This window comes from Schistocerca gregaria, chromosome 7 (genome assembly GCF_023897955.1).
Source record: "Schistocerca gregaria isolate iqSchGreg1 chromosome 7, iqSchGreg1.2, whole genome shotgun sequence".
NCBI classification, from domain to species: Eukaryota; Metazoa; Arthropoda; class Insecta; order Orthoptera; family Acrididae; genus Schistocerca; species Schistocerca gregaria.
Window position 1 is genome coordinate 22,443,027 of NC_064926.1, and position 23,916 is coordinate 22,466,942.

Genomic DNA, 23,916 nt, shown 5'->3' on the forward strand with positions numbered 1-23,916 from the left:
GATAGTTGTTATTGTTGTTTCGACTCGTGGGTTATTTGGTGGTCTATGCAATAATGGCCTAATGTCTGTATTTGTGTCTTTGTTTTCTATATCTGTCAGATGAAATTTTTCTTCTATATCTAACGTGTGTGTCACTTCGTGTTCTATTTGTGCTTGTTCTGGTGGCTGTCTTAAGATTTCGTTTTCCTCTGATTGATTAATTGCTGTGTGTTGTTCTTGGTTTGTTTGCTCTGGAATGTTTGAGTCCATTACTCTATTTTCTTCTTCTTCTTCTGATTGCACATTATTTTGTTCCAGTATTTGTTGTACTTGTTGTTTGATTTTTTTTAATTCTGACTGGGGTATCCTGTTATTTTTTATTATTACACGGATCTGATCAGCTAGTCGTTTTTCTGTTAAAAATTTTTAATTCTGGGTATCTGGTAATAAATGTGTATATTTGTGATCTGTATCCATTTGTGTTGGTTCCTAAGTTTGTTGCTCGGTAATAACAGAACATGAGGTGTCGGTTAACTTCATCTGACCGTATCACCTGTCTTTGCTTTCTTTCTAGAGTGTTTGCAGGAAGCATATCCTGCAAAACACCCCTATTTGGATTTAAATCATTTTCCGTGTGGCTAGCAGTGTAGTTACCAATGTGGACGGGCATAGGGTTCAAGCGTCGTCCCCGACCGTGACAGCGCTTGTCCGAGGCTTCATTAGTTCTGTCCTGAACCAACTAATCACACTAAAAGGGGGGTTATCCCTATTAGTGGTTTGTTCTTTTCGTCACCTTTTACGACTGGCAGAACATACTGGAGGCCTATTCTTTTCCCAGGCCTCCAAGGGGTCTTTTATTATTATTATTATTATTATTATTATTATTATTATTATTATTATGCCATGAACCATGGACCTTGCCGTTGGTGGGGAGGCTTGCGTGCCGCAGCGATACAGATGGCCGTACCGTAGGTGCAATCTGTTGAGAGGCCAGACAAACATGTGGTTCCTGAAGAGGGGCAGCAGCCTTTTCAGTAGTTGCAGGGGCAACAGTCTGGATGATTGACTGATCTGGCCTTGCAACATTAACCAAAATGGCCTTCCTGTGCTGGTACTGCGAACGGCTGAAAGCAAGGGGAAACTACAGCTCTAATTTTTCCCGAGGACATGCAGCTTTACTGTATGATTAAATGATGATGGCATCCTCTTGGGTAAAATGTTCCGGGGTTAAAATAGTCCCCCATTCGGATCTCCGGGCGGGGACTACTCAGGAGGACGTCGTTATCAGGAGAAAGAAAACTGGCATTCTACGGATCGGAGCGTGGAATGTCAGATCCCTTAATCGGGCAGGTAGGTTAGAAAATTTAAAAAGGGAAATGGATAGGTTAAAGTTAGATATAGTGGGAATTAGTGAAGTTTGGTGGCAGGAGGAACAAGACTTTTGGTCAGGTGAATACAGGGTTATAAATACAAAATCAAATAGGGGTAATGCAGGAGTAGGTTTAATAATGAATAAAAAAATAGGAGTGCGGGTAAGCTACTACAAACAGCATAGTGAACGCATTATTGTGGCCAAGATAGACACAAAGCCCATGCCTACTACAGTAGTACAAGTTTATATGCCAACTAGCTCTGCAGATGATGAAGAAATTGATTAAATGTATGATGAGATAAAAGAAATTATTCAGGTAGTGAAGGGAGACGAAATTTTAATAGTCATGGGTGACTGGAATTCGTCAGTAGGAAAAGGGAGAGAAGGAAACATAGTAGGTGATTATGGATTGGGGCTAAGAAATAAAAGAGGAAGCCGTCTGGTAGAATTTTGCACAGAGCATAACTTAATCATAGCTAACACTTAGTTCAAGAATCATAAAAGAAGGTTGTATACATGGAAGAATCCTGGAGATACTAAAAGGTATCAGATAGATTATATAATGGTAAGACAGAGATTTAGGAATCAGGTTTTAAATGGTAGGACATTTCCAGGGGCAGATGCGGACTCTGACCGCAATCTATTGGTTATGACCTGTAGGTTAAAACTGAAGAAACTGCAAAAAGGTGGGAATTTAAGGACATGGGATCTGGATAAGCTGAAAGAACCAGAGGTTGTACAGAGTTTCAAGGAGAGAATAAGGGAGCAATTGACAGGAATGGGGGAAAGAAACACAGTAGAAGAAGAATGGGTAGCTCTGAGGGATGAAGTAGTGAAGGCAGCAGAGGATAAAGTAGGTAAAAAGACGAGGGCTAGTAGAAATCCTTGGGTAACAGAATAAATATTGAATTAAATTGATGAAAGGAGAAAATATAAAAATGCAGTAAATGAAGGAGGCAAAAAGGAATACAAACGTCTCAAAAATAAGATCGTCAGTAAGTGCAAAATCGCTAAGCAGGGATGGCTAGAGGACAAATGTAAGGATGTAGAAGCTTATCTCACTAGGGGCAAGATAGATACTGCCAACGGGAAAATTAAAGAGACCTTTGGAGATGTGTATGAATATCAAGAGCTCCAATGGCAACCCAGTTCTAAGCAAAGAAGGGAAGGCAGAAAGGTGGAAGGAGTATATAGAAGGTTTATACAAGGGCGATGTACTTGAGGACAATATTATGTAAATGGAAGAGGATGTAGATGAAGACAAAATGGGAGATAAGATACTGCGTGAAGAGTTTGACAGAGCACTGAAAGACCTGAGTCGAAACAAGGCGCCCGGAGTAGACAACATTCCATTAGAACTACTGATGGCCTTGGGAGAGCCAGTCATGACAAAACTCTACCAGCTGGTAAGCAAGATGTATGAGACAGGCGAAATACCCTCAGACTTCAAGAAGAATATAATAATTTCAATCCCAAAGAAAGCAGGTGCTGACAGATGTGAAAATTACCAAACTATCAGTTTAATAAGTCACAGCTGCAAAATACTAACGCGAATTCTTTACAGACGAATGGAAAAACTGGTAGATGCGGATCTCGGGGAGGATCAGTTTGGATTCCGTAGAAATGTTGGAACACGTGAGGCAATACTGACCTTACGAATTATCTTAGAAGAAAGATTAAGAAAAGGCAAACCTACGTTTCTAGCATTTGTAGACTTAGAGAAAGCTTTTGAAAATGTTGACTGGAATACTCTCTTTCAAATTCTGAAAGTGGCAGGGGTAAAATACAGGGAGCGAAAGGCTATTTACAATTTGTACAGAAACCAGATGGCAGTTATTAGAGTCGAGGGGCATGAAAGGGAAGCAGTGGTTGGGAAAGGAGTGAGACAGGGTTGTAGCCTCTCCCCGATGTTATTCAATCTGTATATTGAGCAAGCAGTAAAGGAAACAAAAGAAAAATTTGGAGCAGCTATTAAAATTCATGGAGAAGAAGTAAAAACTTTGAGGTTCGCCGATGACATTGTAATTCAGTCAGAGACAGCAAAGGACTTGGAAGAGCAGTTGAACGGAATGGACAGTGTCTTGAAAGGAGGATATAAGATGAACATCAACAAAAGCAAAACGAGGATATTGGAATGTAGTCGAATTAAGTCGGGTGATGCTGATGGAATTAGATTAGGAAATGAGACACTTAAAGTAGTAAAGGAGTTTTGCTATTTAGGAAGTAAAATAACTGACAATGGTCGAAGTAGAGAGGATATAAAATGTAGACTGGCAATGGCCAGGAAAGCATTTCTGAAGAAGAGAAATTTGTTAACATCGAATATAGATTTATGTATCAGGAAGTTGTTTCTGAAAGTATTTGTTTGGAGTGTAGCCATGTATGGAAGTGAAACATGGACGATAACTAGTTTGGACAAGAAGAGAATAGAAGCTTTCGAAATGTGGTGCTACAGAAGAATGCTGAAGATAAGGTGGATAGATCACATAACTAATGAGGAGGTATTGAATAGGATTGGGGAGAAGAGAAGTTTGTGGCACAACTGGACTAGAAGAACGGATCGGTTAGTAGGACATGTTCTGAGGCATCAAGGGATCACAAATTTAGCATTGGAGGGCAGCGTGGAGGATAAAAATCATAGAGGGAGACCAAGAGATGAATACACTAAGCAGATTCAGAAGGATGTAGGTTGCAGTAGGTACTGGGAGACGAAGAAGCTTGCACAGGATAGAGTAGCATGGAGAGCTGCATCAAACCAGTCTCAGGACTGAAGACAACAACAACAATCATATTGACCAACTAGGATCACATTAACAACTTCATTTCCTATCATTCCTTTGTTGTTGTTTTCCTATTTTTCCAGTATTCCCTCATTTTGTCCCCATGAAGTCTCTTCCTTGATTCTGATCACATTGTTTCCAATTTTTTATTTCTTCTGCTTTGAAAGCCTCCCAAATTTAGTATTTTATTTTTAAAACAGTTTCTTTCTGTTATTTCTGATTCTTTGATGATGTTTCTTTCTAGATCGTTCCTTACTTCTGTAATCCGTGCTATTGTCAATTTCTTCTTCCTGAAATGTAGGAGTATTTGTTTTAAATAAAATAGAAAGAAACTTCCACATGGGAAAAATATATTAAAAACAAAGATTCCAAGACTTACCAAGCGGGAAAGTGCCGGCAGACAGGCACAATGAACAAAACACAGAGTGTATGTGCGGATGGATATGTGTGTGTGTGCGAGTGTACACCTGTCCTTTTTTCCCCCTAAGGGAAGTCTTTCCGCTCCCGGGATTGGAATGACTCCCTTATAACCCACATCCTTTCGTGTTTCCCTCTCCTTCCCTCTTTCCTGAAGAAGCAACCATCGGTTGCGAAAGCTAGTAATTCTGTGTGTGTGTTTGTGTGTTTTGTTCATTGTGCCTGTCTGCCGGTGCTTTCCCGCTTGGTAAGTCTTGGAATCTTTGGAGTATTTGTTTTGTTAGTCTTGTCGATTTCTTCTACCAGAAATGTAGGATTATTTGTTTTGTTAGTCTATTTCCATCCATTCGGTAAAGGTGTCCGAATAAGGTTAACCTTCGTTTGGCCATTACTTTAGATATTTTCTCTATATTTTTGTAGATCTCTTCATTACTCCTTATTTTCCATCCATCTGCAGTTTTTATTGCACCCATTATTTTTCTAAGAATCCTTCTTTCAAGTACCTCTAGTCTGTCAATCTTATAGTTCATCATTCGGCATTCAGAACCATATAAACATTTTGGTCATACCACTGTGGTGTAATGTTTTAGTTTTGTTTTTCTAGATATACATTTCTTGGCGTAAATATTTTTGGTCAAACGATATGCTCTTTCCATTTTGTTAATTTATTACATCTATTGCAGATATTTCTAGTCCATTCTGTTGTATAGTATCTCCAAGACATTTAAATTTATTTACTTGCTCTATTGTGTTTCTATGAATTTTGGTGCATTTTTTATATTTGTCATGAATTTTGTTTGCTCGGCTGAAATTTTGAGACCAGTTCTGTTTGCTATTTTTTCCAGGTTTATCTGAATAACTGCTTCTGTCAGGTTTTCTGAAAGTATTGCACAAAAGCCAAGCAGTTTACCTTAATTCTATTTGTTTTCCTTCCCAGAGTATTGGTTCAATTTTATGATTTTTTAGCTCCAAATTCCAGATCCTTACAATTTTTTCTAGAACACAATTAAACAGTAAAGGTGATAAACCATCACCTTTTCTAACACCAGTTTTTATTTCAAATGGCTGAGATACTTCTCTCATAAATTTGACTTTAGATATTGTACGTGTTAATGTTTCATGAATTATATTTGCTAATTTTGATTTAACACCAAATTCTCTATGTTTCTCTGTCTATACAATCAAATGCTTTCTTGAAATCAATAAATGACACTGTTATTGGTTTGCTGGCAAAATATTGACTTTCAGTTAAAAATTTGTTCTGCACAGGATCTTCCCTTTCGATAACCACCCTCATGTTCTCTCAGTTGTTTGTCTAAAGTATCTACCACTCTGTTCAGGAGAATTTTTGATAATATTTTGTATGCCACTGGCAGAAGTGGCATTCCTCTGTAATTATTGACATTTTGTTTGTCTCCCTTTTTATGTATCATGTGGATTAATGCTGTTTTCCATTCAACTGGAATCTTTTCAGTTTTTCAAATGTTCTCAAAAAGCTGCTGTAGACCCTTTATGGTTTTTGGTTCTGACCGCTTCAATAATTCTGCTGCAATGGAGTCTTCACCACTTGATTTATTGTTTTTGAGTGCTCCGATGGCTTCGTGAATTTCTAACTCTGTTGATGGGAAGATCTTCATCCAGATTTTGAGGTGTCACTGGAAATTCTAATTTATCTGTTGGAACTGGACAGTTTAACACCTTTTCAAAAAAAAAAAAATTCTAGAATTTCACAATTTTTTTTTTGTTATTTAATCCATTTGGCCTTTTTCATCTTTGAAACAAATAGTTGGTGCCTGATATCCTTGAAGTATGTGTTTAAAAGTTTGGTAAAAATTTCTAGTATTAATTTTGGTGAAATTTTCTTCTCTTTCAATAAGCTGAGAATTTTCAACATTTCTTTTGATTTTCTGGATTATTTTTTATGTTTCTTTTCTTTGTTGTTTGAATTGTTTAATGTCTTCCTCTTTCTTTCGAACCTGTCAATTTTTCTCCATTTTTGAGCTCTTTCTATTAGTGCTTCTCCACACACTTCATTCCACCATGTCTTCTTTTCATTCTTGGCCAATCCTAAATTTTTCTCTGCTGCTTCAGTTATTTGCATCTGGAGTTCATGCCAATCACCTTCTTTATTTTTTTCTTTTGTTATATTAGCTGTGGTGGTGTTGTACCTGATCACTTTCTTGGTCACCTTTTTTGTTTTCGATGGGAGAAATTTTATTTTAATCTTAGAGAGATAATGGTCTCGAGTTGAATTCCCCATTTTTATTTTAACATTCATAATTTCCGTGATACACCTTGTAGATATGGCTACGTGATTATTTCTATTATTTTATTATTACAGCCTGTAACTGCTTATTTTTGTCTTGATAACCTGCAGTCGTATGTTGTAGAGAGAGGCAGATCATCCCTAAACATACAAGTAATTTATCACCCTTGCTTTGCAATATCCTAATATTCTGATGAAACAGACTAATTTAACTCATCTGAAAACCATCAGATAAGCACACCAAACAAAAAATTAGTCATCCCCAGGAGACATCACATTAATTCATTGTGACACCACCTCTAGCTTTGATAATGGTCTCTGTTCAGCAAGGAAAATGAGTCAATATGTTCTTCAGGTGCCATATCTAGCTCAAGCCATTCATTGAGAATGATATCCTCCAGAGCTACCAAATTGTGAGGATATTGTTTGCCAAGTTTCACTCGCTGGTCCAAATAGTCCCACATTTTATGTGGAATTAAGATCGGGTGATTTAGTGGGTCATTTGAGATTTAATAAGGTGCCAGAGTGTCAAACCAGAATGTATTCATGCAGCCTGTTTTCATCTTGGAAGATGCAAGTGTCAACAGCATACTCATCAGGATCATGTAGCGAAGGGACAATACATGGTCAGTGATAGGGTTGAAATAAACATCCTGGTTCATGTTCAAGGTGCAAAAAATGTCCCCAAGTATCACAGAACCACAACCAGCCTGAACTGCACTCTCCATACACTGTGGGTTAAATAGTGCATTGGGCCAACAGTGGACTTGATATCTTACAAAGTTGAAAGGAATCAAAATTGCAACTTGTCAGACCACACTACATGTCACCAAACAGCTAATGTGTTGCCTGGGTCAGCAAAATCGTGCAACTTAATGTGCTGCTGTGAGCAATGGTGTTTAGTGAGGTACCTGACTCAAAATGCCCATTGCATGCAGTTCCCTCACAATGTTCCCTTGGAAACTAGGTGGAAAGGACCTGCATTCTCTGACAGCAGCAATGTCTGTTTGGAGTGAAATTGTTTGTCACTGATAGGATGTGACACTTGTCTCCTGTCCATATCAGGTAGGATCTTTTTACACACACTCTTGTTACATGGCTGGGAGTGGTGCACTATTCTGTGTAGACACTTTGGACAGCCCTCGTAGATACACAGCCTAATGGAGCACCTTCATTGCTGGTGGTCGTAGCCACATCCAAACATGATATCTCCTTTATTTCATGTTTCCATGTCAATCTGTGCTATTCTGGTGATTCCCTACAACTGACTGGTGCATACACACTGCTTCACTATTGTGATATACATCTGTGATGGAGTGTCATTTGACAACCTGGTGCCTGTTCTGCACCACCTACAGTGCTCCAAGGTGACCATGGTACACTCTTAAGGACGGGTGCCTAATATTTGGTGAAGTGGGCCTATTTTGTATGTCTGTTCTATTTTATTCCTTTTGACATTTCCTGTCAGTAAAATGACTAACTTAAATATTATCTTGCAATTTCTACTGCATAAGAGGTGAAGCCATACTTGAGGCGACAACATAGCTAATCTTCCAATGTGGATGAATGGAAATATTCAGTCCATATTGTTCAAGATCGCCATGGCAGAGTGTTTTCTACAATGCAGGATATTATATATGAGTACATGCTGTGCAACACAACTGCTTGATCATAATGTGGTTGCTTCTATGATAGTTTTTCTCGTTTTGGTTTTTCCATCCTTTCTCCCACCACCGAGAAGGCAATCATTTTCGATTTATTTTTTTATCTCTTGTACATTTTGCAGATTATGTTTCCCCTGTCTCCTACCCCCTCCATTTTGTCTCAGCTTTACTTCTGTCTTGTGCCTGTCTATCCATCCTTATCTTTAAATTAATGATGATGTAAATAAAATAGAAAGAAACTTCCACATGGGAAAAATATATTAAAAACAAAGATTCCAAGACTTACCAAGTGGGAAAGCGCCGGCAGACAGGCACATGAACAAAACACACAAACACACACACAGAATTACGAGCTTTCGCCATGTCTGCTTGTGTCTGTGTATGTGCGGATGGATATGTGTGTGTGTGTGTGTGTGTGTGTGTGTGTGTGTGTGTGTGTGTGTGTGTGTGTGTGTGCGAGTGTACACCTGTCCTTTTTTTCCCCTAAGGGAAGTCTTTCCGCTCCCGGGATTGGAATGACTCCTTACCCTCTCCCTTAAAACCCACATCCTTTCATTTTTCCCTCTCCTTCCCTCTTTCCTGACGAAGCAACTGCCAGTTGCGAAAGCTCGTAATTCTGTGTGTGTGTTTGTGTGTTTTGTTCATGTGCCTGTCTGCCGGCGCTTTCCCGCTTGGTAAGTCTTGGAATCTTTGTTTTTAATATATTCATCCTTATCTTTAATGAGAAGTATTTTCATCACTTCTCAGTTGTTGCTGGTATTTCATTTTTGTTGACGAGGTCTTTCATGGGTTAGCACTAAATATTCATGAAGTTTGTAGAGGACAATTATGCATTTATAATTTGTTCCTGAAGCTGGAAAACAGTGTGCCGTCATAACTCAAAAAAACTACTATCATCACTTTTCCAGTGAGTGAATAAATTAGATTGAAATTAAATTATTCTCCTTCCAGCACAAGATGTTATATACTACATGTCGGTTAGTAACTGTGGGTTCACAACAAATCACGAATGATGAAAAACTGGGCTAGGTTATTTTGTTCTTCCCCATGGTAGCGACTGAGACATTTTAATGCCAGCCGTATTCCTGGACTTTGGGTGCATGGCACACGTGAAACTTTGTTATAATCTAACATGCAATGCATTATCAGATTTACCATCCAAAGTGAACACTCAATCTTTTTTCACCCTCCTGTCTTCTCTGATTAAGTCTGTTAGTGTCAAAATTATAAAGATAGTAGACTACTCAAAACTGAGGGCTTCAAGTTGCAGAGGTTGTATTATAAATAAAAATTTAGTTGTTTGGTGACATTAACAACTTAAATAATAACATAAATTTATAGACAACTGTTTAAAGTAATGGCTTCCAGTCTGTAAGCATGCATTATAACACAATATATTATGAGAATTCTGTGAATGTCATGGCAATTATCACGAGTTCAAACTCATTTTAGTCTAGTGCTCGTACACTGTGTTTATAATTGGCGTGTAACTGCTGCTCCAACGGTACTCTACACACTGAGTTATTTGAAATGTGAATTTTGCTGCCAAGATGACAGGTGCTTATTCATTGTGTGTTGTATGTTAACCAGGGATCTAGAAATGACGGAGAGGCTCTGTCCCCGCCGCAGCCGCAGTGGTCCACAACCCCACGACGACTGCTACAGTCCACTTCACCCCTCTGCCGCCCCCGACCGAAACAAGGGTGGTTGTGCGGTTTGCCCCTCCCCCCCCCCTCCCCTCCCAAGTGGACCCCCCCCCCCCCCCCCCCAGGGAACGTCTCACACCAGACGAATGTAACCCCTTTGCTTGCGTGGTAGGGTAATGGTGGTGTACGCATACGCGGAGAACTTGTTTGCGCAGCAATCGCCAAAAGAGTGTAACTGAGGTGGAGTAAGGGGAACTGCCTAAAAACCATCCACAGACTGGCCTGCTCACCGGACCTCGACACAGTTCCGCTGGGCGGGTTTGTGCCGGGACCAGTCGCTCCTTCCCGCTCCAGATGCTTATTCATTAACCTTTTCCCACACAACCTCAGATTATACTGTGCGAACAATTCTTTGCCAAGGACCTTCATCATCTCTCTAATTTGTTGTAAATTCTACTCGTGATTATAAATGTCTTCTAATGGTTAGACTTTTCCTTAATCTTTAGCTTTCATGGTACTGCAGCCTGTGACATACATTAAATGCAATTTGCTCTTTCTTCAACAACCAGTCATGAACTGGAAACAGTGTTTTACTACACAATCAATAAACACAAAAGACTGTGTATTGTTTTCAAAGGTGGTTTCACCACTGTTGATGTGGCAGGCAATTATTTGCTATAAACAACCAGTTTAATGTTGGCACATATCTAAATGAACTAATCGGCCACCTAGAATTGCTATGAGGTAAAGTGACTTAGATGCACAGCTGAATACTAGTGGGCTCGGGAAGAGCTGTAGCCAGCTCAGGTTGTTGAGTGATTCTGCCCAGTGATGTAAGAGACAATGAGTTTGTTGCTGGAAATGGGTAAATCCCAGAGTGGGGACGTATAATGCTCGCATTGCCTTTGTGCAGAATATGCTCCAGAAAATGGTGGAGTGTCAGATAATCATAAAGATGGCCAAGCTACAGCTCTTTGAGATTCAGCAATCAAATATTAATGGAAATCTGAATACATTTGTGGTCTCAGAAAAATGAAGTGCATCCAATTACACATTATATGTCAATATCTTTAAAACTACAGAAGGTAATATCTGACAGCGAATTAACATTTTCGCAATGAGCCTTTGAATTAACAACTTTTAATCACTTCATGCAACTACAACAGATGTTATGTCAGATGATGGCATTGCACTGTAGCTATCACCCCTGAAAGCTACAAATCTGTATCTATTTTATTTGTTGATTTATGATGTCTTTTACATCTTTTTCAGCATGCAAATGTATTGTCCACATTTACTCAGCAAGTAAAAGCAGCATGAATACCTCATCCTTTGTTATACTAGTGTTTTTATTTAATGAACAGTTAACTACTGTGCCAGTAACTTTATTTAAATGTTGGTTGCAAGTGCTATTAAAAACTGTGCTAATTTAAGAAATGCCAGTCACGTGTGTTAGCAGACACCACAGTTGAAAAGAGAACCAAAAGATGCCGCTGTCAAGAAGGCATAAATAATGGTTTACATAATATTTAGCAATAATCTGTAGTCATTTAACATGAGTGGACTTGTGCAAGAATACTAGTTTGTTTGTTTATAAACCAACTATTACCTATATTCATAAATGATCTGAAAGTAAACAAAGTGGTCAAGATGAGTCAAATCATGTATGTAGAACATGAGGATGATGTATTTTTGGTGGGACAGCCTTCAGCCAATGAGAGTTGGATAGTGGCGGAACATTGCTGGAGTGAAGAAAGGATTGGGACTTTCCAAGTGAAGTGCTCAAGGACGTGATTCTGGACTCTTTTACACGAGTTTTGGCAGGAGGCAGACCTGCCTGTGGTAACCAGTCATACTCAACTCTGAAGGTGATCGATTCTGGGAAGTGAGTGGCCACAGCCATATTTAAAACTTCTGAAGGGACATATATTTTGAAAGGCTCGAATATGCTCCAGAGTAGGACTCTTTAACTATTTACAGAACTGAGAATAGACACTACGAGTTACTATGCTTTTTGTTGCATGTAGTAGTTTGTTAATCATCATGTTGAACTCCAAACTGTTTTTAGCTGGTGAATCTTTAGTGTATTGTGATTACAAAATGGACATAGTTTTCGTGTATGATCAATGACTGTTTAGTTTGGGGAATTTGCTACCATGCTCGTAATGCTCTCAATGTAACTTTATTGCATTTGGTGAGAAAATTTTCTGTATGTATTTTAGCTGAATATCATTGGACCACTTTCTGTTTATTTGAGATGTCCTTTCTTGAATAAAGATTATTCAACATAATTCTCCGTCAATTACAGATGTTAGAATAGAGTCTTTATTATTAAATTATTCATTTATCATGTATTTTGTATTTGCGTGTATTTCATTAGTTTGCAATTCTAGCTAGTGAGTAGACTATCTGATTGCTGGATCACAGCTACAGGTTGTTATATGCACCGAATTAGCTGTGGGGAATGAAAGCAGATGTGCACAGCTTGACCCTATAACAACATCAAACTACTATTCTTTTTAAACAGAGCGATGCATAGCCCAAGTACTTAAAGTACGAGTAACTGTAGGTACAGATGCAACCGGTTTGCTTGTATGGGATGTTGTTTGGGGAGAGCAACTACACAGCAGAAACCCTTAGGTGCCGTTGCATTACAAACATGTGTCTAACACATATTGCTCATTCAAGACCTCATATTGCCTGAGATATTCATTTCTGACTACTGGTTCATGATCTCAATACTCACTGCAAGATCCTCTACTATATGTACATGTATGACCAGGTTGGTAGACTTATTCAAAAGCACAGCCAGCTTTTAAGTATTGTATTATCTTCACAGACATTGGGTGTCACATGATGAATGTCATGAATCATCAGACTAATGCTGCCACTTTAGACGTTATAGCCTCAGACATGTATCTGCATGCCTCAGTTTGTAACTATTGTCCTACTTATAGTCATCACTTCAGCAGATACGAATTTACCTAGCTAAAACCCACTCCCACATCATGTTCTTGAAGTGCTGCCTATGCAGTCAAACTCCCCCCCGCCCTCAATGGCCTAGCTGAAAAAAAAAAAAAAAAAAAAAAAAAAAAAGAAAAAAAAAAATGCCTTTCTCTGGATCAAACCCCTCCTGTCACAACAACCTTCACCTTTTCAGATTCGACCAGTCCATATCCCTCACAAACCTGGTCTGTAGAAATACATTGCTATGCCATAGGCATCCCAGCACCACCTCTGCTCCCTCTGCAAGATACTGTTATTGTGCAGCCCTAACTACGTAGATCAAATCTCTAACACCTGGAAGAGCATTCTAGACACAACCTCCATAAATCGTCCACTTCCGCCTTGGAGTATCACTACTCCTCAACACGTAACCTTCATGCAGTAAACCCCCCATCTACCCGTCACAGCACCCAGGCCCCGCCAAGTTGACCTTTTAAACTTGCCACATCCCCCAAAACTCTCTCCCAGCATTCCACAGAATCCAGAACCTGAACAAACACAAAACACAGTTAGTAATATTTTTGACAAAAACCTCAATCCCACAAAGTTTCAGTCCTATCAAGAGCCCCCACATTCAGCCCCACTCCCATGTTTAACCATACTGGACTTGTCAAAGACCTACTCTCCTTCTTCTGAGTCACAAAGTGGAAACACTTCTTGGCTACCAATCACTTCAACTAAAACCAACCTAATCCTAACATTAAAGCTTGTATCTTCCAGTTCACACCACCATCTGTCTGTGCCCCTTCCCACTTAACCATTCCTGATCAACATCTAGGAATTCCCTAACTCCAACTTGGCCTCACTATCCTTCTCCAGATCCCTTCCTAAGAACACTATGCACTCAACAGAGGAAAGGGCAAAATTCACAACCTCAAAACCGATCTTGAGCTAACGATCCATGATGATTCATAGTGACTACCTGACAGAGGACTTTCGCCAACTGTCTGACTCCTCCATCTAGAAGCTCTGCCGTAGTGATCTCACCACAGAAGTCCACCATAACCTCCAATTCATACTGAAATCCTTAGACCTATCCCGGAACCTTTACCCTGAGTCCATGTCCCTCCCCAACCCAATGACACCCCACATACCAACCTTCTATATGCTCCCAATAATCCACAGATCCAACAATCCTTGACACTCCATAATAGGTGCTTATTGTGTTCCTATTGAAAGAATCTCTGCTCTTCTTGATCAACACCTCCAGCCAATTGACCATAACCTAGTATCGCGCGTCAAAGGTACTAACCACTTCTCCATCACTAACTCTCCTCTATCCCCACCCCTTTACTTTTTGGATTTATACTCCCTATAAACTAACGTCCCTAATGCCCAAAGCCTTGCCACTATAAATACCATCTTTCACAATGTCCTCTCTTCTCATACACCTTACCAACTATATCCTGACAAAGTACTACTTCCCCTTTGAGGGGAAGGTACTCAAACAAATCTGAGGCACAGCCACGGAAGCCTCCTACGCCACCATTTTTATGGGCCATCCATACGATACCCTCTTAGCCTCCCAAAACCCCAAACCTGTTGTCTGGTTCAGATTTATTGATGACATCTTCATGACCTGGATGTAGGGCCAAGATACCTCCACAGCCTCAACATCTTCTCTTCTATCCCCTTTATGTGACTCAATGTACCTCGGGGGTACGAATAGGCCCGCGGTATTCCTGCCTGTCGTAAGAGGCGACTAAAAGGAGTCTTCAAAGTTTCGGCCTTATGTGATGGTCCCCACTTGGGTTTGACCTGCCATTTTCAAAATTTCCGTTGTTAGTGCGTGCCATTTGGGGAAGGACGCCTTACGTGGTGTTTTTCTATTGGTCCATCGTGCACCTCCATATTGCATGCTATCTATTGTCGTGTGGAGGGATTTACACCCCATGTCTTCTGGGTTGCCTCCTCGTCTTGTGCGCAATCCCCTTCTTAGCGCCCACGGCAATTGTGGACCCTTTCAACACCTAAAATCCAGCACGGTAGCCAGTCCGTTGTGGTGGGGTCGTCATGTACCCTCTTGGTGGTAGCCCCCTGACCACGCAGGGATCGCACTACAGATGCCAGAGCTGTTTCCTCCCCATGCATGCCAAGGAGTATGTGCCCATCTTGTCTGGGGCACGGGGACTCCGGGCAATGGGATATCGGCCAGGTACCCGTTGCTTTGGCTGGGTGGCGCCCTTGGGGAGAGCCCTCGTTCGGAGTAGGTGGCATCTGGGCGGATGTGGCGCAATGAAGCGCAATAAATCTCAGCAAGCTGGTGGCCGCACTGCCACCAGCGTCTCTAAGCGAGGTAAAATTGAATTCGATGCTGCACAATATGATCCTCAGTCGTTCCCCTCGTTGGCTGCGCCATGGGAGGGACGCAGATCTTTTGCCAAGCAGGAGCCTTATGTACCACAATACCTTGTCTGCAGCAGAAGTGATGGTGACTCCTTTCTTTCGACAAAGCCTATGTTTTTTGTGGAACACCTGGAGGATAAGTTTGGGGAAGTGGCGGGTTTGTCTAAAATGAGGAATGGGTCCATCCTCCTCAAGACGGCCTCCCCAGCCCAGTCACGGGCGTTGCTCTTGTGTGATAAGCTGGGAGATGTCCCTGTTACCGTCACTCCCCACAGTAGCTTAAATATGGTCCAGGGGATTATTTACCATCGCGACCTCTTGTTACAGTCCGATGACGAGCTGAGAGCTGACTTGGAACGACGTGGTGTGCATTTTGTCCGTCGTGTGCACAGAGGACCCAAGACCAACAGGGTGGCCACCGGTGCCTTTATCTTGGCCTTCGAGGGTGCTGTATTGCCTGAGAAGGTCAAGGTAATGGTTTACCGTTGTGACGTCAAGCCATACGTCCCTCCCCCGATGCGGTGCTTCCAGTGCTGGAAGTTTGGGCATATGTCCTCCCGTTGCCCATCCAGTGCCACATGTCGAGATTGCGGACGCCCCTCCCATCCCGATTCTCCATGTGCGCCTCCGCCTGTCTGTGTCAAGTGTGGGGAACACCACTCTCCATGCTCGCCGGACTGCCCCGTTCTTCATAAGGAGCGGAAGATTATGGAATTTAAGACCCTGGACCGGCTTACTTATCGCGAGGCAAAACTGAAATTTGAAAGGTTGCATCCTGTCCCTCTTCAAACTTCTTATGCTGCAGCTACGTTATCGTCGCCCTCGCGGGCGGCAGTTGTCGCCTCCTCTGTGCCGCCTTCAGTTGGCCCTCGGGGCCGTCCATCTCTGTCTGCCCCCCTTGTGTCTGGGGGCAAGCCTTCCTCTGTTGCCCCCTTAGCAGTTGGGGGCAAACCCCCTTCTGTCACTCCCCCCGCACATGCTTCAGGAGTGACATCTGCTCCAAAACCAGGGGGCTCGATCCCTCCCCCTCCCCCTCCCCCTTCTCTGCCGGCGTCGTCTCCGCCGGCGTCGTCTCTGCCGGCTCCTCTCTCGCGGAAGGGGTCCCTCGGGGCCCTCCCTTCTTCCGTTTCTTCTGCTACCCCGCCGGATGTCAGCCAGTGGCTGAAGGTTCATCCACCTGCTGGTCGTAGGGCTTCTGCGTCGTCGTCAGCCTCCGACGCTCCTTCAGAGAAACTCTCCCAGCCCTCTAAGCCAAAGGACAGACGCGAGAAGAAGGACCGGAACGTGTCCAAGAAGAAGGACGCTCCGGCAGTTTCAGTACCGCCTGCTGTCAATAGCTCTGGCTCTGGGGATGCGGTGGAGATCCTCGCCTCTGCCGCGGATCTCGCCCTCACGGAACCCTCGGGGACGTCTCCTATGGACACAGCTGACTCTCGCTCGGTGGCGGCCGTTGACTCTGCGGCGCCGTCTGCCTCTTAGTGGACTTAACGCCCTCCCAGTCCCTTCCTGCTTCCATTCTCCAGTGGAATTGCGGCGGTTATTTCCGCCACCTGCCTGAGCTCCGGATGCTTTTGAGTGTTTCCCCTGTTCTGTGCATTGCTCTTCAGGAAACTTGGTTTCCAGCAATGCGGACCCCTGCCCTTCGCGGTTATCGGGGATACTATAAGAACCGCGCTGACTGTCAACGAGCTTCAGGTGGAGTTTGCCTCTTTGTTCACCACTCTGTCTGTAGCTCACCAGTACCCCTTCTGACGCCTTTAGAGGCAGTCGCTGTCAGGATTGAGCTCTCGCCGGCTATTACTGTTTGCTCTGTTTACATTCCTCCGTATGGGCAACTCCCCCGACATGTCTTGGCTGCGCTGCTGGCTCAACTCCCGCCGCCATTGCTGCTTCTGGGCGATTTCAATGCCCACAACCCTCTATGGGGTGGGACTGTCTCCGATGACCGTGGTCGCGCTGTGGAGCATGTGTTGGCTCAGCTCGACCTTAGCCTATTGAACACCGGTGCTCCCACGCATTTCAGTGTGGCCCATGGCTCGTTCTCGGCCATCGATCTCTCTCTTTGCAGCCCCGGACTTCTCCCATCCCTTCACTGGAGAGTGCATCCTGACCTGTGTGGTAGTGACCATTTTCCCATCTATTTGTCACTGCCCCAGTGTCATTCTCCTGGTCGCCTGCCCCGCTGGGCTCTCAACAGGGCTGACTGGCCGGCTTTTACTTCCGCTGCCACCATTGCTTCTCTCCCACAGGGTGACATTGACGAGGTGGTCCGTGTCTTGACCTCGTCAATTATTTCTGCGGCCGAGACTGCCATCCCTCGCTCTTCTGGACTCCCTCGGAGGAAGTCTGTCCCCTGGTGGTCGCCGGAGATTGCTGAGGCTATTCGCGACCGTAGGCGGGCTCTCCAGCGTCATAAGCGGCACCCGTCTCTGGAGACCCTCATCGCCTTTAAGAAGCTCCGTGCCTTGGCCCGTCGTCTTATTGCACGGCGTAAGCAGGAATGCTGGGAGAGGTACATTTCATCCTTGGGCTCCCGTGTCTCCCCGTCGCTCGTGTGGTCCCGCATCCGGCGGATTTATGGATACCAGACCCCTATGGGTGTCCCTGGAATCTCCCTGGATGGCGCTGTCTGCACGGACGCCGCCACCATTGCTGACCACCTTGCCACGCACTTTGCTACGAGCTCTGCGACTGCAACTTACCCTCCTGCCTTTCGCTCTCTAAAGGAGCGCGCCGAGCGGACGCCGTTATCGTTCCACACACGTCGTTCTGAAAAATACAATGCTCCTTTCAGCGAGAGGGAATTCCTTGCTGCCCTCGCCAATTGCCCTGATACAGCGCCAGGACCGGACTGCATCCACGCGCAGATGCTGAAGCATCTCTCCAGGGACTGCCAGAGACACATCCTCACCATCTTTAACCGCATTTGGAGCGAGGGCGTGTTCCCGTCGCAATGGCGAGAGGGTGTTATCGTTCCCATCTTGAAGCCCGGTGCGGACCCTCTGGCGGTGGACGGCTATCGCCCCATTACACTAACCAACGTTTTGTGCAAATTGCTCGAACGTATGGTGGGGCGGCGTTTGTGTTGGGTCCTTGAGTCGCGCGGTCTCCTCGCTCCATCCCAGGGTGGCTTCCGTCAGGGCCGGTCTGCTGCGGACAATTTGGTGCGGCTGGAATCTGCTATCCGTACGGCCTTTTCCCGCCGTCAGCATCTCGTTGCTGTATTTTTTGATCTGCGGAAGGCATATGACACAACATGGAGGCATCACATCCTTGCTACGTTGCGCGAGTGGGGTCTTCGTGGTCAGCTTCCAGCTTTTCTTCAAAACTTTTTATTGCGCCGCTCTTTCCGGGTGCAAGTCGGTGCCGCCTCTAGTTCATCTTATATACAGGAAAATGGGGTCCCGCAGGGCTCGGTATTGAGCGTTTCCTTATTTCTAGTGGCCATTAATGGTCTGGCTGCAGCTGTGGGGTCGTCGGTGTCTCCTTCTTTGTATGCCGACGACTTCTGCATCTCATTTAGCTCAACGACTACGGGAGTCGCCGAACGCAGGCTGCAAGCAGCCGTTCGCAAGGCGGCATCATGGGCTCTGACTCATGGATTTCAGTTCTCTGCGGCCAAGACTCGAGTTATGCACTTCTGCAGGCGTCGGACGGTCCACCCTCATCCGGAACTTTACCTCGACGGTCACCTACTTGAAGTGGTGGACACTAGCCGCTTCTTAGGACTCGTCTTTGATGCCCGGCTCACATGGGTTCCTCATATTACTCAGCTGAAGCAAAAGTGCTGGCAGCACCTCAACGCCCTCCGCTGCCTGAGCCATGCGTCTTGGGGTGCAGATCGCAGCACGCTGTTGCGATTGTACAGAGCCCTTGTGCAGTCCAGGCTTGATTATGGGAGCCTGGCCTATGGGTCTGCATCGCCCTCAGTGTTGACGTTGTTGGACCCCATACACCACTGTGGGGTTCGGCTTGCAACTGGTGCTTTCCGTACGAGCCCCGTGGATAGTCTGCTGGTGGAGGCCGGGGTTCCCCCGCTGCGGATTCGCCGCCACCGACTGCTCGCCGACTATGCTGTCCATGTGCATTGCTCACCGGGCCATCCCAATCATCGCCTGCTTTTCCCTGCCAGGGTCCTCCCTCTGCCCGACCGGCGACCTAGGTCTGGGCTTTCCATTGCTGTCCGTGTCCAGTCCCTGCTGTCGGAACTGGGGTCGTTCCCTCTTCTGCCGCCCTTCCGGGCCTGTGCACCCACGCCTCCCTGGTGTATGACCCGTCCGTCCGTCCGCCTGGACTTGGCACGGGAACCCAAGGACTCGGTTCCGCATGTGGCCCTCCGTCACCGTTTTCTTGCGCTCGTCGCCTCGTTTTCAGGCTGTGAGCCTGTCTACACTGATGGTTCCCTGGTGGATGGTCGTCCTGCCTACGCTTTTGCTCACGCTGCCCATGTTGAACAGCGCTCCTTGCCGGCTGGCTGCAGTATTTTTACTGCAGAGCTGGTGGCCATATTGCGAGCTCTTGAGCATATGCGTTCCTGCTCAGGTACGTCCATCGTCATCTGCAGTGACTCCCTGAGCAGCCTCCAGGCTATCGACCGCTGCTATACCTCTTGTCCTCTGGTATCCTTTATTCAGGAGTCTGTTTTTGCCATTACCCGCTCTGGTCGTTCGGTGGTCTTTGTTTGGACGCCAGGTCACGTTGGCATCCCGGGGAATGAACGTGTCGACAGGCTGGCCAAAGGGGCGGTCGACGCCCCCACTTTGGCGATCGGCCTCCCGGCTCGTGATTTGCAGCTGGCGTTGCGCCGTAAGGTGCTTCAGATGTGGCGTGACGAGTGGCGTAGCCTGACTTCTCCGAATAAACTGCGGGCTGTCAAGGAGACGACTGATGTGTGGCAGTCCTCCCTGCGGGCTTCTCGCAGGGACTCTGTCGTCCTGTGTCGGCTCCGCATCGGCCATACCTACCTGACGCACGGACATCTTTTGCGTCAGGAGGATCCCCCCCTGTGTCAGTGTGGGTCCCGGTTGACGGTCGCCCACATTTTGTTGGAGTGTCCCTGCCTGCGCATCCTCCGGCAGACTTTTAATCTCCCGGGCACGTTGCCTTTGGTTTTATGCGACGATGCCTCCATGGCTGACGACGTTTTAAATTTTATCCGTGGTAGTCCTTTTTATGGTTCCATTTAGGGGGGACCTGTCCCTTTCCCTTTCTGTGTATCTTGTCCTCGAGTGTCTCATTGGTTGCAGATTTTAATGTGTGTATTCGGATGGTTGACTCTTTCCCAATTTTTGTACCCATGGTCAGTCAACCAGTCTCCGACCCTCTTATTTTCTTCCGTTTCTTTCTGTCCAGTGTTCGTCTGTACTCTTCTTGTCTCTAGTGTTCGCTGACACATTGGTGTTCTTTCAGTGACTGGGGGGAGGGGCGTCTCCTCCCCCCTTGGGGTTTTACCTGTTCCGTAAATTTTGTTTCGCCGGTTTTTTGGAATGGGGGACTGATGACCTTAGCTGTTTAGTCCCCCTTAAACATCCCAACAACAACAACTCAATGTACCACCTTCCTGAACGTTGGCGTCCACTTCTCTGATGGCTCTATCCACATGTATGTCTGCATTAAAAGCACTAATCCCAAAGCACCCACATTTCAACAGCTGTCAATGTTTCCACACCACAGAATCTCTCCCACTGAGACTGGCCACATATGGATGTGAATGCAGTGATGAGAACTTCCTTGCCCAACGTGCTGAAGGTCTCACAAGTCTTCAAAGAGAGACTTCCCACCCACCCCCCTACTACCACCCCCCTCCCCAACATAGTCTGCGAACAGATTTCCCGTGCCATATTCTCGTGCATCACTATTCCTTCCACCACACCCAAAAATAGCTACAAAGGAGCACCCTGCTCGACATGTAATATCAGCCTGGACTGGAAAAATTGAACCGTGTCTTTGCCACCACTTTTATTATAATGCCCACCCAAGCTACAAGTCATCGTGGTCCACTTCTATGCCATTCCCAGCCCCATGCCACAGGGATCATATCCCTTGGAAGACTTAGGTGCAAGACCTGCTCAATCCACCCATCCAGCACTTCCTACTTCAGCCCTGGCACAGGCTTATTTTACCCAATTACAGGCAGGGCCACCTGTGAAAGCATGAATGAATGGTCACAGCCATTGGCTGCTTCACAACCTGGACCATCTCGATCCCTCTCTCCCCTTCCTCTGTCCTTTCACCCCCTCTCAATCCACAGCTTCACATCATCTTCACATTGCACCCCACCCCACAGATTCTCGTTCCTTTGCATCACAAACCCAACCCGTGTGGCTGCCACCCCTTCCTGCCACATTCCTAGCCAGCAGACATACTGCCTCCCTCCAAGCCAGCCCCTTCTGTTTGCCTCTGACCCTTCTTACTTTCCCTCTACCCATCTCCCAGCCCGACATAAACCCCACCCACCCCACCCCAACTGCCGAAAATGTAATGCCAGAATTGTTTGATCAGCACACTGTGTGTGTGTGTGTGTGTGTGTGTGTGTGTGTGTGTGTCCATGCCTGTCAATGACTCAACCCTTCTGCTATTCAGTGTGTGGTCTCCTTTATGCCTAAATTATTTACATTCTGTGGAAACTTTCTTACTAGTGTAGATACAACTTTTTATGTCTTGCTGCAGTAGAATGAAACTTATACAGAGGAACAAAATATTATCAAAAGAAAGTACAGAGTACTGCAGGAAAACAGAAATATGTGGCAAGCACAGAGAAGCCAGTGAGAAGGAACAGAAGACAGAATCCAAGGTTTATCTGTACTTCACAGTGTTAGTAGATGACAATTACTCAAAGCACTCTAAGATGCTCATATTATTACTCTTGCCTTATACTTTTTTGCAAAGCACTATTAATGGACATTATAGGTGGTCCCACCCCTGTAGAACTTGTAGAAGAATGCATAGTATTATTGAATAGATGAGGCAATGGTGTAGATAATATTTATTTGTAACTGATCAAAGACCATCCCACTCTCTCTCTCTCTCTCTCTATCTCTCTCTCTCTCTCTCTCTCTCTCTCTCTATCTCTATCTCTCCCTGCTTTTTGTGAAGCACATAGAAAGACAAAGACAAAAAATTCTTGCTCACCCGCACAAAGACATTCCTGCCAGCAATATTGTATTTTCCCTCCCCGACCTTTCTGACCTTGAGCTTCGGGCACCTGCCAGATGGACAGTGACACTGACGTTGTGCTAGGCGTGTTGCTTGCTGTACCTGAAACACAAAGACATGTTGTGCCGTCTAACAAGGAATTATTTCAATGGTATGGAAAAAAGTTGAAGTAAAGAGCTAATGACATTAGTCACTGTAATCATCATCTTTGTTTAAATTTTTGATTTTGTAGCCTTTTAGGCATCTAACTTTTGTAGAGAGCAAAAGTTCCTACTATATAATTTTAACAATGTGGGAAAGCACAGATTGCTACTTACCGTAAAGAAATTTTGCTAGTTACCGTAAAGAAATTTTGCTACTTACCGTAAAGAAAACGTGTCAAGTTGCAGACAAGCACAACTTCTAAGACACTATCAATGTGCCTTTCTGCAACTTGACATGTCTTCTTTATGGTAAGTAGCAATCCATCTTTTCCTACATTGTTGATATTCCTACCTGGAGTTTCCACTGTTTGATACTACGTAATTTTAATACATCAAGAAAGAATTGCTGGCCAATGTTTAAATTCAGCAGGCAAAATTATAGCACTGCTGGCAAACACATATAAAAGTGACAACACTATCCTCACTTTCAGCACTACTAGGGAGGGACAGGTTTGGGCACAGCAGGTCACCCAAACTCATCAATGAGAGGTTCCACCTGTAATGTGTAAGAGGGCAGATATTTCACCTCTGAGATCAGAGTGATCTGCAGTGCATAATGAACGGAATATGAAAGGAGACACATCACATTAGGCATCCATCAGGGATCAACTGTAGGGCTGTTGTCATTTTCCTTATATATTAATAACATATTTTTCATACTTTTGCACTGCACCTACCCATTGCATGCAGAAAATTTTCAGTTATTGTTTCTGAACTTCAGAGCATGAAATTTAATGGAAACTATTTCATTCATTAAATTTTCCGAGCTATTTACAACAGGGTGAATAAAATACAACTCCAGCTCAACATTACTAAATTTTGAGGATTTATCACAGCGTGTCAATAACTCATTAATTTGCATCTGCACGAATTCCTTTCACAAGTAGTTCTAAACAATATAGAAATTCCTTTCAGTTAGTCAGAAAAGCCTCCCCTCCATGAACCATTGACCTTGCCATTGGTGCGGAGGCTTGCGTGCCTCGGCGATACAGATAGCCATACCGTAGGTGCAACCACAACGGAGGGGTATCTGTTGAGAGGCCAGACAAACGTGTGGTTCCTGAAGAGGGGCAGCAGCCTTT

The 23,916-nt window shown here is 44.5% G+C and overlaps 1 protein-coding gene across 1 annotated transcript in view; it reads right to left on the reverse strand.

The window, feature by feature from the left end:
- Positions 1-23,916, reverse strand: part of LOC126281741 (uncharacterized) — a 500,256-nt gene that overhangs the window by 10,391 nt on the left and 465,949 nt on the right. Inside the window, exon 8 of the mRNA XM_049980928.1 lies at positions 22,608-22,733. Coding sequence (XP_049836885.1) covers positions 22,608-22,733 — 126 coding nt within the window. The remainder of the gene's footprint in view (positions 1-22,607; positions 22,734-23,916) is intronic.